Consider the following 15,250-nt stretch of genomic DNA (forward strand, 5'->3'; position numbering starts at 1 on the left):
CTGGCTTATGAGGCTGAGTATGGATTACTATTTATTTACCCTTCCCTAAATGTTGCCCATTTAGCCATTTGTCATCATTCTCCCCTAACAGCTGTGATGGCATTAAGAACCAGGAAATAAACGATGCATCTACACGGAGCAGTGACACGCTTCCACTGTGGCCCTGTGGGTATCTTGGAAACAGGGATCTCTGGTGAACACATGAGAAACTTTGGATTTTTTTAGGAGCATAGTACCAGTAGATAAGGGATTTCCACTTCCTGCAGAACACAGGTTCTACATTGTGTATTGTGTTGTGTCCGGTCTTCGAGGGAGCGGTTTTGTTCCTAACGTTGTTGTTTGCCTGTGGACAGCGTTCCGTCTCTGTGTGTCAGAGATGCTGTACTAGGGGAATCCTATTTCCCTTTCAACTGCGTAGGTTGTTTCAGAGGGGGCGGTATTGTCTGTGACACTGTGTCGTTCTCTGTCTCCTAGTGAAGCGCCGGTAGTGTCTAATGACGGGCTTGATGAATAATGAGGCCATACACCGCTAATGTTCTGTGCCGAGTAGCGGCTGCATTGGTTTCTGTCCTGTTAACTCCACTGCCGGAAGATTGATTGTGCTGTGCTCCCCACTCATACAAAGACACCTCATTGCTCCGCGGTGAAAAGAAAGCTTTTCCAGCTCAAATGAAGACCAATAGTTGTTCCAGGGCCTTTTTGAGACAGAGACTGAGACTGAGCTGCTACAGCCCTGAGGACAGCGGTGGCCCCGGCATCAGAGTCACCGACAAGACTGAGTGGCACACCATGAAATAGGCTGCGTTCGCCGTGCGCTCCACCAAGGCTCATTTGTTTACAGATTACTTCCTGCTAATTGTGGCTGAGGCGTTGTGGAGTTTCAGTTTTTGCCTCACTCAGCTGAGCACTGATGAACTCAACTGGAGTCTCTGTCCTCATTAAGGGCTTTCACTTTCTGATTCTCCACCAAGACTCCCCTTCAAATTATAGCTGACACTGTGGAGAAACATCTAATAGAAGTGTGTAATGGGCTCTGATGACAAACTACACGCTTGGAAGACCATGTAATCTCCTTGCAATTAATTAAAGTGCGTCCTGTGTGTTTTTTTTTTTTTTTTGCTCCCTTTTCACACACTCATACATACACACACCCTCCTTCCCTTTCTCCCCCACCACTTCTACCCCCAAACCAGATGCCCCAAAATAACTCGAATAACATTGCGTCACTGGTAAAAAATCAAGAGCCACTCTTTAATAGAGAAGGGCACTTAGAGGTAGTAGAGGAGAGGCAGCTTCTGGGTTATTAGCGCTCCACAGCTTAACATTGTCCTGGTAAGGTTACTCGGTAGCTCAACATCTGTACCCACGTATGCCGCCACCCCCCCCACCACATAGTAATTACCCATAACACCCCCACCCACTTCCCAGTCTGTCAGCACCGCGCCACACAGGAGAAGGTGAAGAGGAAGAGCTGTTCTCTCCACCTGTCGTGGTTGACCTTACTGTACCACCGTCACTTGAATTTCTCATTTTGCAGAATATTCCTCAACCTCTTCTAACCATTCAGTTGTGATTATGTGATTATTATTTCATATAGTGTTATTATTAATAATAGCAATAGTCATTGTATTACTTCATTTTTTAGCGTGGCATTGTGTGTTGCGTATTTCTTGTGTTTTATTGTGTTATTACTAATACGCACCAGTGTTATTTCACAGCAATGCTAGAATGCTGATCTCATAAGGAGAGCTAGTTTCATTATTCCTCTCTCCTTTTTTACTATTGTTTTCCCACTTTAGTGTTTCCTCCATGATATTGATCCAAAGCCAGAGAGCAATTAGGGCCCTTTTGGACATAATTCCTCCATCTTCACTTTTATAAGTAAATGAGAAATTCTCCATGCTTTGTGTAAGTTTTGATTGGAGCTATCAGTTTGGAGTTGCTTCTGCCATTGATTTGATTAAAGGCATTATGCATTGTCTAATGAGTTTTACACTTGGGTGAAGGGTAATCACACAGTGGTTTCTGACCCAGAACTTCCCTCACCCCTCCTCCTTTTTTCATTCTCTTCATTTTCTCTCTCCCTCTTTCTCCGTCTCTCTTTCAATCTCTCACTTTCTCTCCCTCTCTGTTTTACAATAAACAGCAGAGAGAAGGCCTTTCTTCGAAGAGGTGTTTGTTTTTTTCCTCCTCAAATTGATTCCTGAACTTGTTTTACTTCAATAACCATTTTCCATAAGTGTTCAGTAAATGCAGAGAGAATGAATATGAAGATTAGGTGCCAGGGCACATTTAGCTATGCATGTGGGATCGTTTCACACTCAGAACTATAAATTTCCCACACTGCGAATTGTCTCGCAATTAAAGCCTATTGCAGATAATAAGCAACGCGCTGTCTCTGTTGGGTGTTTAGTTTTATCGAGCCTGTCTACTTGAAACGGCAGCAGCAGCTCGTACCTGGAGCTCAACCATTGAGTTGCAGCACATAAAAGATGGACTGAATATGTTCTGTGAAATATTGCCCCCTCCCAGAACCAATCCGTCTTGCTTAGGGAGGCAATCTTAGGTGGAGTAGATAAACTAATATTTGTGTATAACCTCAGTCAGACAATACAAATGATGGGATGATTTTTCATCTCCTTATGCATACAGGGAAATATGAAGAATTGCGGTTTGGGGATATTTGCTGGGTGTGCTGCGTGGTGACTGGGCTGTGCACCGCCCTGGGCCAGGGGGAGACGATCCACGCCGCCTGCCTTTCTGCCGAGCCAAGTGAAGAGTGATGAGAATATTATACCCGTCTGTCTCCCGTCAAAGTCCCCCTCCCCCTTCGCCACACTAATTCAGACGGCCATATGGGTAAAAGAGTGGAGCCCGGCCGCCACTCCAGCCTCCGCCACCTCCGCCGCTCAGCGCCTCCCGTCCTCCGTCCGCCGCGGTGATTGACAATCACTCTGACATAAATCCCCCAGTCAGTCATCTCCCTCTCCGGCCTCTTTATTGTTCCCTCCCCTCGGTGACTCTCAGGAGAAAGTGGTTAGATAAACCTGTCATTTATCACCAAACCCCCCCCCCCCCCGATAGTCTCTTATGGGGGTAATCTGCCTGTGTTACTGGGACCACCTATTCATCACTGTGGGGCTGAAGCAAAGGGCTCATATGGTTGGTAATTCCCCCCCCCCCCCGATGCCTTTGGCTGGGCTGCAGCAGGAGCGTGGTACTGGGGGAGGATGTGGGGCTCTCAAACCCAGGGCTGGGGCGGGACGAACAGGCATCAGACGGGGGGGCAGGGCACCCGGCAATAAGGCGGCATTAGGCCTGGATTGCCACGTGGCCCGAGACGCGCTCCACGATATGATTAGATGTGATATGAGCGTTTCCCCCTGCCGCGCTGCCTGGATCAAAACGTCGCTGCCCTGCGTAACACGGATTCATCAGAACCAGACAGTGATGATCCCTCGCCCTGCCTCCACACAGCTCCGCCCTCACAAACTGTACGGAGCCATTCAGAGGCTAACCACGCGTAGGCTTCTAATGACGGCCTAGTCATCGGACTGTTGTCTGTGTCTGCTGTACGCTGCTCTCATTCACTCTAACAGTGTTAGGGCTCATGGTGCATGTTTCACTTAGGGCTGGCGTGTGTTGAGTTCCTCTGAAATGCTCTCTGGCTTACGTCCCTCTTTCTCCTCCTCTACCAGCCCCAGAAAACTGCTGAATCCCACAAAATCCACACATTCCGCCCGTCAAGTGCAATTCTCCTCACTCCCTCCCGTTTCCCGCCTGAACACGGCGGAGTAGGTGGCTTTTTCCCCCGCAGGTCCTCAAGTTTTTATTTTTAGTTTAATGCTAAAGCCTTGTCTGTTCTCTTGTGAAGACGTTAAAGCCTTGTCTGTTCTCTTGTGAAGACGTTAAAGCCTCGGCTGTTCTCTTGTGAAGACGTTAAAGCCTCGCCTGTTCTCTTGAGAAGACGTTAAAGCCTCGTCTGTTCTCTTGTGAAGACGTTAAAGCCTCGTCTGTTCTCTTGTGAAGACGTTAAAGCCTCGTCTGTTCTCTTGTGAATACGTTAAAGCCTCGTCTGTTCTCTTGTGAAGACGTTAAAGCATCGTCTATTCTCTTGTGAAGACGTTAAAGCCTCGTCTGTTCTCTTGTGAAGCCGTTAAAGCCTCGTCTGTTCTCTTGTGAATACGTTAAAGCCTCGTCTGTTCTCTTGTTAAGACGTTAAAGCCTTTCTGTTCTCTTGTGAAGACGTTAAAGCCTTTCTGTTCTCTTGTGAAGACGTTAAAGCCTTTCTGTTCTCTTGTGAAGACGTTAAAGCCTTTCTGTTTGCTGGCTCTCTATATTTTTGCGTTATCTCTCTCCCTTCCGACACTTTCCAATATGGTTTTGATTTTCATTTTTTGATTTTCCCTCCCAACTGTCTCATTTTGTTTTATTCCGCCACAGAACGCCCCCCCCCTCTTTCCCTTGCTGCGATAAATCAGGTGCTGATTGGCGTTGGGGCGGTCGTCTCGCAGGTGGTGGCATTGCTCCGTCAGACAGAGAGGCATCAGTGGTGGTCTGATGAGATAAGCGCTCCTCATCTCGCCTCCCTCTGCATGGAGATTTATTGGCTGGCGATAAGCAACAAGCTAGCCATCACTCTCAGCTCAAATAGACTCCTGCGTTCATGCCTTTATTCTTATTGCTATGGCTGCTGGTGAGGGTGGAGGGGTGGATGGGCCCCTGAGGGCCCGAGGCCTCTGCCAGAAAGAGGCCAGTCCAGCCGCGTTGTGCCACCGTCTGGGTCATTAGCTTCTATTGGATCATAGAAATCAAGGGAAAGGAAAAAGGGGCCGCATGACACCGACGATGACCCCCTCTCTCTTTCTGTCAGGGGTTCTGTCTATTCTGTAATATCTCTCTCTCTCTCTCTCTCTCTCTCTCTCTCTCTCTCTCTCTCTCTTAGGCCGAGGGGTGAGCAGGGACACAGAGCCCATCGCTACCATATTTCCTTGTCTTTTCGGTCATGTCTTGTGTTAGGCCTCCCGGTATCAGACGTTTTGGTTTTAAATGAGTCAGCTCCACTCTGCCACCCACCACCCTTTAAGTCAGGCCTCCTTGTTCAGCTGATGACAGCATTCATTTGGCTGTGTGGCAGTATTGTACATTAGCTCTCTCCCATCAGCTGGTGTCAGCGTGCGGGCCAGGTGACGGTGTATAGGCGTAGCATGCCCCCAGCACCCCCCCCCCCCCCCCCCCAACAAGTTCTCCGTAAATTGCTTTTAGCCTTGTCGCCCTGTGAAACACACACACACACCCTGACCCAGCCTGCAGAGGGGCCTACATTTTTGGGCACTCAGGTTGTATTTAATCATGGGTGGAGGATGAAGAGGCTTTTCTCTTTATGAAAGGTATTAGAGCACTGCTGTGTTCTGTGTTTTCACTCAGCTTTACACGCTGACCTCCTTGCTTTGCCCTCCCCGACCCCTGTTACCAGGTGCCAGGGAGAAATTTGATAAAGTCATACGGATGCCCCCCCACCCCCACCCCATCCTTCTTTTCCTCTTTTCTCTCACTCCCTCTTCCCCTCTTCCCCCCCCCACCCCCTCATCTCTCTTTCTCTGTCCCGCTCCTCCACTCTCAGGATTTAGCCCAACACTGTCTGGCGGCGGGCGGCTCCGACTCGGTCCTGCCTGTCATCTCATCAGTGAGGTCACACCGTCGGGTTGCTCTTTCGTTCCCCCTCTCTCTCCTCTGGTTCTACCCAGCGCTCACCTTGTCATTTATCACCCACCGGGCCGCAGTTCATATTCAATATCCTCTGCTACGCTACAACCAGAGACTCATGTACTGTCTAGGACAGGCAGACAGACAGGCAGTCAGGCTGTCAGGCAGATAGACAGGGCCTCAGGGGTGCCCAGTCACGCTGCCCCTCTAAGGATGACAGTGTTGTATATGACTGGAACCCTGGCTCTTAGCCCATTATTATAGCTACCCCCCTATCTGAATATGACCCTGGTCTATCTGTATCTACAGTTCTTTTTGATCCGGCAAAACGTTACGCCGGAAATGTCAGCAATTGGAGTCCGGGCGGACTAGGGTTAATTGAACAAACGCGTTCCATGTGTACTATCCATTCTCCTCATTCTGTCTCATGTTGCTGCTCTCTGGGCCAGAAGCAGGAGCCTTGGTGAGATGCAGAATGCATGGACAGACACTTGGTCATTAAGTAGATTGACAGTGATTGTCCATCTGTGGAGCTGAGGCAGCCTTTCTCCTGCCGGGATGCCTGCTTTCAGATGCAGAACGTATAGATCCTGTGTGGGCGAACAGAATTAACAGAAAACGTTACAAGGAAGGTAATCAATGTTGATGTGAAAGACATCAGTGGCCCAGCACCGAAATCACATCTCAAACATGTTGCTATTCAGTAATTGATTTTCTTTTTTTTTGGGGGGGGGGTCAGTGTTGTGCTTGTTGTTGTGTTTTCCACGTAGGAGGCTTGTAGCTACGCCTCACACAGTAATGGCAGTTAACTAATGAAAATCAGTTTGTTGAGTTAGTCACAAGGCCACTCTAATGCTGCTGTCTCTGTGTTATATACAGTTGTGTTCTTGTCGTGGGTAATTATATGTGGGTTGTTGTCTGCCTGGAGCAGCGCTCTGCTCTCAATTCAAATTCGGTTAGACGCGCACACAGTCTGCCTGGATGTTTAGCAGAGAGCTGTAATTGTTTCCCGTGCAACCTGTCCTATTCCTGGTTGCAGCTTTGTGAAGTGGTGCTGGGGTGGTGCCGGTGATGGCTCTCTCCTCTGGTGCTCAGTGCCTTGAGATGGCCCCTCCATGCGGATATGGAAGATACCCTCCATTATTCATGACCAGTAAAAACTGAGAGGAGCAGGCGGCATCTGTGGACCTATCGATCCAGCCACTGCCTGGTTCCTTGCTAGCCTCCAGTGGGGTGCCCTTGGGGAGGGGGACGGCTCAATCTAGAGGCAGGGCCTCATATTCCGGATGAGGGGCTAAGCAGGGTGTGGGCCATGGCTATCTCCCTCAGAATGGTTCCACATGGCCTGGGAGATAACCATGACATATTGTTTCAGTAGGAGTACAGCAAGCCGGCTAAAGATTGATGATGTGCAATAAGTGACATTTCCATGAAATATTTTAGGATATACAGAATTTGTTATCAAGGCAAAACATGTGTTTTATGTGTGTATCACTGACTGCCTGTGTGAATGTCTGTGTGAACGCCTGCTTGTATGAATGAGGCAGGTGGACAGACTGGCTGGTGGACAGACAGGCAGGCTGACAGACAGACAGACAGGTGGACATATATTGGATATATTTTACGATTATTTGGGCGTGTTTTTTTTTGGTGTGAATATCCACAGTTCAGCCAGAAGAGTCCTGATGACCACGCAGAGTATCGAAATGGCAGAACACATTGTTTCTCTCTCTACCTCTCTGTCTCTCGATCGCTCGCTGCCTCGTTCTTATGCAGGCAAGCTAAATGAAGCCGGACCCTTTTTAGTACCACAGAGAGGGGAGAAGCAGCCATTATGAATTATCCTTAATTACACCCATTTCCTAAACTAATAAAGCTGCTAAATTGTTACTGCAAAGGTTAGTTTACCCCATCCCATGCACATAAAAGCAATGTGTGTATGTGTGTATGCATGCGTGAATGCTTGTCTGTGTGTGTGTGTGTGTGTGTGTGTGTGCATGTGTGTGTTGGTGTCTGGGTATGTGTGTGCGTTTGTGTGCAAGTGCATGTGTGTTGGTGTCTGGGTATGTGTGTGCCTGTTTGTACACGTTCCTCATGGTGTGTGTGTGTGTGTGTGTGTGTGTGTGTGTGTGCGTGACAGGACTGGGACTGGCTGGCAGAACCCACTCTCCCATTAATTTCATGTGGGCTTCCTATCACCAGCCACAGATGCCTATAGACACATGAATGAGTCTCTAGCGAGGCGCTGTGTCTCCATGAGGTAGCTGGGCCTAATGGGCCAGAAACAGTGCGTATGTGACAGCAGGAGATGACGGCCTTATTTACACTGACACACATTAGTGGACAGACACTGATTCACTGATTAACACGTCAGTCGTCCCTCCCTGTTCTCCCTGTCCTCCTCCTGTCTTTCACTAGGTATCTCTCTCTCACCCATTCCTTCCTCCAGCTCTCCCTACCTCTTTCTTCCTATCGCTCTCTGCCTTTCTACCTGGCTACCTCTCTCTCGCATAACGTTTCAAAGCCAAATCCCAATGTAACAGTGGCAATGCTGTGGTGTCACCAGCTTTAGGTAGATAACACCTGGAGTTTGCTAAATATCAATATCAACCGGGTTCTTTAATCTGATGAGATTAATATTTACAGTGGATATTTACACCAGAGATATTCATTGGGCAAAAATTGCCCATGACCCACATTATAGTGTGGTGGTAGATGTGTGATTTTATGGGGCAGTATTGTCAGGATACATAACATGGACTCCGTAAAGAACCAGGACGTTTTTGTATTCCTTTCCCAGAAGGTTAAAACTGGGTTCTTCCAGCAGGACAATGATCCAAAGCATTCCTACGAATCCACACGAAAAATAATCCTTGATCATGAGAACAAATCCTTGATCACAGGATGACATTTCCTGTCCTACATCATATTGAAGACATGTGCTGTAGAGGAGAGGCCACGAGTCAGGACCAAGGAGTTCTGAAAGATCTGAAGAGTTTCTGTGTGTCCCCCACCTGATCAAACATAAGAGATCTGTTACCTGGCAGGAGGGGGTGCCCAAAGTACATAAAATGCGGGTGTGGCACAGGTTTTTGAATCAACTAATTATGTCTTGATGGATATTTTTTTTCAGTCATTTGAAATTTGATTGATGTGATTATTTTTTTTTTTGTGAAACATCAAGCTGATGAACAACAATCAAATGTTTTTCATAGTTCATGTGTACCTAGGGTGTCTACAGGCATGGACCTATGTTCTGCTCTCCTAATAGGATTTCTAACGTTCTTTATCTGAGAGGGTTTTGAAACATTTTCATTCTAGTTTATGTGGGGAAGTAATGTTCTATAATTTGTTTGTTTTGTGTGGTATGGAAACTCTGTCTTTGGTTTTTTCATAGTGCAATGATCACACAGCCTTTCCTCTAGCAAGGTTTTTTGTGTCGTGTCTATCCTTCTAAAAGGTTGTGCTCTCTGAGCCTGTACTTTGTCAGTTTTTGTTATGTTTTGATCAGTAGCAGTTATCAAATACTTTCAAATGTGTTCTGTCAATTTAGAGCCTGATTTAGCTTTCTGCTGTATGCTTGTTGATGAGTGGCTTCTTTTTTTCGCCCAGCGTTTGAAAAGGCAGGGCTTAGTAATGACATGACGCTTATCAGTGTTATTGGTGCATAATGGCCTAATTCTGTAGTTTTCCTCCAGACTATTGGGATGAGATTCAGACCATCTGATATAAAATGTCAAATTAACAAATACAAATTTTGTAAAAAAATTACTTTGGAACATTATCCATTGTGACACATGGGCCGGTTTCAACCTAAAACCATATTTGGGTCGGTTTCAACCTAAAACAATGCTTTTGGTAATCTGTAAAAAAATTATCTAGATTACTTCATAGAACAGGCCTTTTGGGTGCAATTTTGCCATTCTTTTTTCTCCATTCGGCCAGTCACTTCTAAAAACTCCAATAACATTTGAATGGATTATGACACAAACATGAGATTGCAGGGTGAACCCGTGTTGACGGTGAAGCCATCTCTGAAGCTCCTGTGGAAAGATAGTGTTTCTCCTGCAGTGAGACGCCATGGGCAGCGAGATGGCTTTTTGAATGGTTAAGTGGGTAAATGTGGATCTCGGCACGGCTCCCTCCATCCAGGCTCCCCGTGTTTATATGAGACAGGACAGGAGGAGGTGGGAGATAACAGAGTCAAGGCTAATGCTTTGATTTGTGTCAGTCATGCAGTACAATTTGTTACAATCACAACACGTATCACAATATAATATATTTATTCTGGTCCATTAGGTGTGTGTGATCCCCTCTGAAGTGCCTCGTGGTGGGAGGTGGTGACTATGCTGGCATTCGGGGGACCATCAAAGGGAACGGAACTAATCTGATTGTACTGCATCTCATGCCGCTCTACCGCCGACTCTCCTGTCGCCTTAGAGACAGATGCATTGTGGGAGCTGGGACATCTGTGGAGAAGGGGAGATAGAGCCACCCAGGTGATGCTTAGAACAGCCTTAGCACAAAAAACGTATTCTGTACTCACACACGTGAGGAAAACAAGTGCACAAAAATGGTGCTTGCGTGTATATATATATATATATATATATATATGCGCGATCTAACACACATCTTGGCTGTCCACAAAGAGATGATGATCACATACAAATACATTTCGTGTCGCACGCGGGTTAGCGGGTCCCAGGCAGCTTCTGGTAGTAGCGTAGGACCAGGGGCGGGGAGGCATAAAACACAGAGTGTGTAGCGGACCAGTGAGCCCATCGATCTGGGGCCATTCATTAGGTAAGTGCTGACATCACAGATTGATGTCTCTTTAAACCAGTGCCTGCCACAGAGCTGACAGAGGAAATCAGCGCTATTGACTCCATGTGTTCCTCTGTGTGTGTGTGTGTGTGTGTCCATGTCTGTAATTAAAATGTGCATGTTTGCCGGTGTGTGTGTCACTGTGTAGAGGCCTGCTGGCATTGATGTGCTCCATGGGTGTTGCTTCTCACTAATGCCGCTAGTTATGTAGTCGCCCGGGCGGCCAAGGAGCCCTGTCAACAAGCCCTGTCTGGGGCTTCCTACACGCTGTCTGTCAGTACCTCAGACATGAGGCAGGGAGGGAGACAATAGGAAGAGCCAGAGGAAAACAGACAGGCACAGATGGAGGAAGAACGAAAGGGGTTCAGGAGAGCGGAGGAGCTGAAGGACCAGAAGGAAAAGAGCAAGTGGAAATCAGATGAAAACTGGATGGATTTAAGCTGCACCTCTGTCTCTCTCTGTCTCTCCCATCTATTTTTCATTAGTGCGTTTAGGCCTGCTGTTCAGTAATTAAAATGTGTGGACTCATTTAACACTATGATAGAAAGAGAGGAAAGAAGGACATGGGATTGATTAACATTGTTATAGTACAAGAGAGGAGCAGGCCGCCCAGCTATTTCAGCCTCCCTCTAAAATGTTTGTTTTTTAGAGAGGGAAGTCGTTAGAGAGAGATGAGGAGGTGCAGAAGAGTGCCAGAAAGAGAGAGACACTGAAAAGTGTGCCTGTGCTGCATTCTACCCTGAGCTAGTGTCTCCCATTCAACCCTGAGCTAGCATCTCACATTTTGCGCTGGATGTCGATTGATTAAAGATGTCATTTGTATGTGAAGTGTTTCACTAATGAAGACCAGGGCAGGATCGTTGCTATCGATCCGGCTCCATACGCACATTGATTACAACAGGTCAGGGAGGAAGATGGGGCTGATGGCTGTCGTGAGGGAAGGCAGCAGCACTGGCAGACACACTGACTCATTGGTATGATTACCCACAATTCAGTGTTTCCAAGCCGGTGTGTCATTATCATAGAAAACCTGGAATCAGCCGTGTAACACCCTTGTCTCCTCTCACTGGGTGTGTGCCTTGAAATGACACATGATGACCTAGAGTAGGTCTACAGTGGAGGCCCACTCTCCTGCTGGGCGGCCATGACTGTTCCCGGCCCAGAGTAGAGAGCAGGCCTCTGGTTCATTGTCCCGTCTTTCTAGTGGAAATGGCCTCAGACGATAACCTTCTCCCCCTGTTCTAAAACGACCAATGAGCAACCCCACGTCCTATAATGCTGTCCCGATTCTCTGCACATGTTTTCTCATAGTGACTGGTCTAGTAGCACATAGAGAAGAGATCTCGGTCGCTGGCTCACTATTCTGCCAAGGTGCATGAATTCAGGAGGACACTGAAGTAAAGACTCAGCAACTCTTTGAGGGCGATGGATTTAGATATAACAATCAATTGATAATAATAATGCTGTCTAGTGGGAAGATTATAAAGTTTAAATACTTAAAATGAGTTAAATTGGTAAGAATAAAAAATGTATTTCATGTGTTTAATGTGAGTTGTGTTTTATTAGCATTTCAGAATATCAGGATATGTCTTTTCATGTGTCTCAGTTTAGATAAATGTATTTTTGCTGTACATAAATGCTTTTATAATACTAATGAAGTTATTTCATGTCCCTGATTGCTTTCCGTGTTTGCATGGAATTCAGAAGAAAGGGCTTTCATTTTTCAATAGTTTCGGAATCTAGTTTCAGGTTCTACACAGTGAAAACTGCTCCATTTGTACACAGTGACAACTAGCCTACAGTCTAGTCCCATGTGCAGTGAAACTAGGTGAGCCTGATCGCTGCATCCTTTTGTCCATGGCCTGTAGCACTTTAGTTAGCTTTAACCAGCTGATCAATCAGCTCCTGGAACATGGACCATTCCAGGCATCTCTCTATCAAATAGAATGCCATTAAACAATCAATAGCTGAAGAAAGACAAAGATTAGTAGACTCCGTAGCTCTAAAGTATCGACATTGCAAAGCGGCTGTGTATTCAGAAAAAGCGTTGTTGGAGAAGTTTTGTGTCTGTACTTGAGTGGAGTTTGAGAGTTGCTTGGTAAGTCCTTGGATTGTTCATGCTGTGGAATGTGCAGAAGGCATTAAACCCCGCCAGGCGACCATCACCGCAGGCTTTTCCCCATTGGCTCCCTCCAGGAGATTAAAGAGAATAATTGCCATCTGATTGGCTGTTTAATTTTTCATGGACCTTTGATGCACAGGGTGTTTGTATTACCTTTAGCACATAGGCATAATAATGGGATAGAGTTTGACACACTTAAAATAGTCTTTTTCTCAGCATGTTGTTTTTCCTTAATCTACTGAGACTGCATGTGTGCTGTCACTGAACTGTCCATAACTAGAATCTTATTTGAAAATTGTAAGAATTTTAGGCTTCCACTGAGTTTTTTAAATGAACTATGTTTTGTTTTTAGGTAGTTGAACTGTGTCTGCATGTCCTAGGCGATCAGAGCGCTATAGTTCCTGTTGGAGCTTCAGCCAGTTGGAGTTTTGTCTGTACTGGGGCTCATTCACTACACAATATGGACAGATGGAAGCTTGGGTTGACAGGCCCCCGGACCGAAGACCTACTGACAGGCTGTTCTGGGTCTCTGTTGGGACTTAGCGCTCCTCTCTCATGTGTCTCTGTGTGACGCGAGCATGAGCGCTTGAGTTCCGGTCGCAGCGTATGATGTCTCTTCAGTGGTTCCGCTCTGGAGGTCCGTGGACGGTGAGCTGCTCATGGTTGTCACTTTGAGGTTCCGGAGCACTCATTCCCGGTCCCCTCCTCCAGCCTCAGTCCTACTTCTCTGCGTTCCAGCTCTCTCGGATTAGTTCCTCTCTCCGGGAAAATGGAAGAAACATTCCAACGATTTGCATCCGAAATATTCCCTACTTCATTTTTTTCTCCCCTGCCGTCTCAGTTCTCTTCTTCATTTCCCCCAGACATTCTGGACCATTTTATTGTAATTGTCAGAAAGAGTAACAGTTCTATTGTGGGGTGATTACGACGGGATATTTTTACCCACAGATCACCAGAGCAATTAAAATCTGTAAATAAGAGGCTACCCATGATGCCGCAGTCCAAACAATGGCTTCCCGCAGGATGAGTTTGTTTGAAGGAGAGCAGTGTGTGGATGAGATATACACACACACCGAACTCAATCATTAATTAGAACACACTCCTCTCCACTCTTCTGTTGGTGCGATGGACAGCATAATGCAATCACAGGGACAAACATTTCCAGACACCAGATGAAGTTGTTTACTTTTGTGTTTTGTCCCGAATTACGACAGAACACTTTGTTCAGCTGCAAAGCAAATATAATGTAAGTGAGCCAAATACATGTGTTTAGAGGAGACCATACGGTACTGTGTCCCAACCTTCCTGTTCCAGGGACAACCAAATCACTGTCAACAGCCCTTCAGGACCACAACCCTCTCAGTTTTTCCTGTGAAAGTAATCGATGCGGGCCTATTATTGTTATTATAAACAAAGTCCATTGTCAAAATGTATGTAAATAAAGTTGACACTCCAAATTGATGGTGCCGCACGTTAAAAAACAGATTTGATTCACTGGAGATACACAGGGGGATGACTGAGGTCTGATCCATACACAGGGAGATGACTGAGGTCTGATCCATACACAGGGAGATCATTGAGGTCTGAATCATATACAGGGAGATGGGTGAGGTCTGATCCATACAGATGGACATGATTGGGGTCTGATCCATACACAGGGAGATGACTGAGGTCTGATCTATACACAGGGAGATGACTGAGGTCTGATCCATACAGATGGACATGATTGGGGTCTGATCCATACACAGGGAGATGACTGAGGTCTGATCTATACACAGGGAGATGACTGAGGTCTGATCTATACACAGGGAGATGACTGAGGTCTGATCCATACAGATGGACATGATTGGGGTCTGATCCATACACAGGGAGATGACTGAGGTCTGATCTATACACAGGGAGATGACTGAGGTCTGATCTATACACAGGGAGATGACTGAGGTTTGATCTATACACAGGGAGATGACTGAGGTCTGAAGAACCTAAGGTGCCTTCTGGAGACGATCTGCATGTTGTTACAATTGGTTCTACAGACCAATGTTTGGTTTTACTATAGGCCTTATCGAAGTCTTATATCAGGGGAGTTATGTGTAGTGCTACCTGTAGCTATTGCACCCCTCTGAATTGGAGATCTGGCTGGTCGTTGGGACCCATTTCAGATGTGCTTGTGGTGCTATATACCTGACAGTGCCAAAAATGTGTCCGACAGTGCCAAAGTGTGACATCTTACTAAACCCAACAGCATGTTAACCTAGTAATTAGCAGTAATAAAATGTACTCTAGCTATTATGCAACAAGACACACTGTTTCATGGCCCAGTACGAAGTGTACAAACTGCAAAGTGTGAACACGCAACTACAACAACTACACTTTGGTACTGTCTTGTGTTTCGTTTTAGAGAGACAAAAGAGTCTCTTTGTAGTTAGGTGGAGGAGACATGGGGAACATGTCATGTATTTGGTGTCAGGATGTTCGTGTGCTGTTTCCACCCCCCCGTTCATGAATTACTAAAGACTGGGGCCTGGGCAGGTTGTGGGGAGGGGGTTGTGCTGTGCCAGGCTCCCCGGGCCTGGCTGGAGGCTATATGCCTTACCAAGA

The 15,250-nt window shown here is 46.5% G+C and overlaps 1 protein-coding gene across 2 annotated transcripts in view; it reads left to right on the forward strand.

Annotated features, from left to right (window-relative positions):
- The window catches only part of fto (FTO alpha-ketoglutarate dependent dioxygenase), a 128,016-nt gene that overhangs the window by 95,434 nt on the left and 17,332 nt on the right, over window positions 1-15,250 (forward strand). Inside the window, exon 10 of one of the 2 annotated variants that reach the window (XM_010892667.5) lies at window positions 10,006-10,155. The exons of the other annotated variant lie outside the window; for it this stretch is intronic. Coding sequence (XP_010890969.4) covers window positions 10,006-10,015 — 10 coding nt within the window. The 3' untranslated portion in view covers window positions 10,016-10,155. Of the gene's footprint in view, window positions 1-10,005; window positions 10,156-15,250 lie in introns of those variants that run through there. 2 annotated transcript variants of the gene reach the window in all.

Source organism: Esox lucius, chromosome 2, assembly GCF_011004845.1.
Source record: "Esox lucius isolate fEsoLuc1 chromosome 2, fEsoLuc1.pri, whole genome shotgun sequence".
NCBI lineage: Eukaryota > Metazoa > Chordata > Actinopteri > Esociformes > Esocidae > Esox > Esox lucius.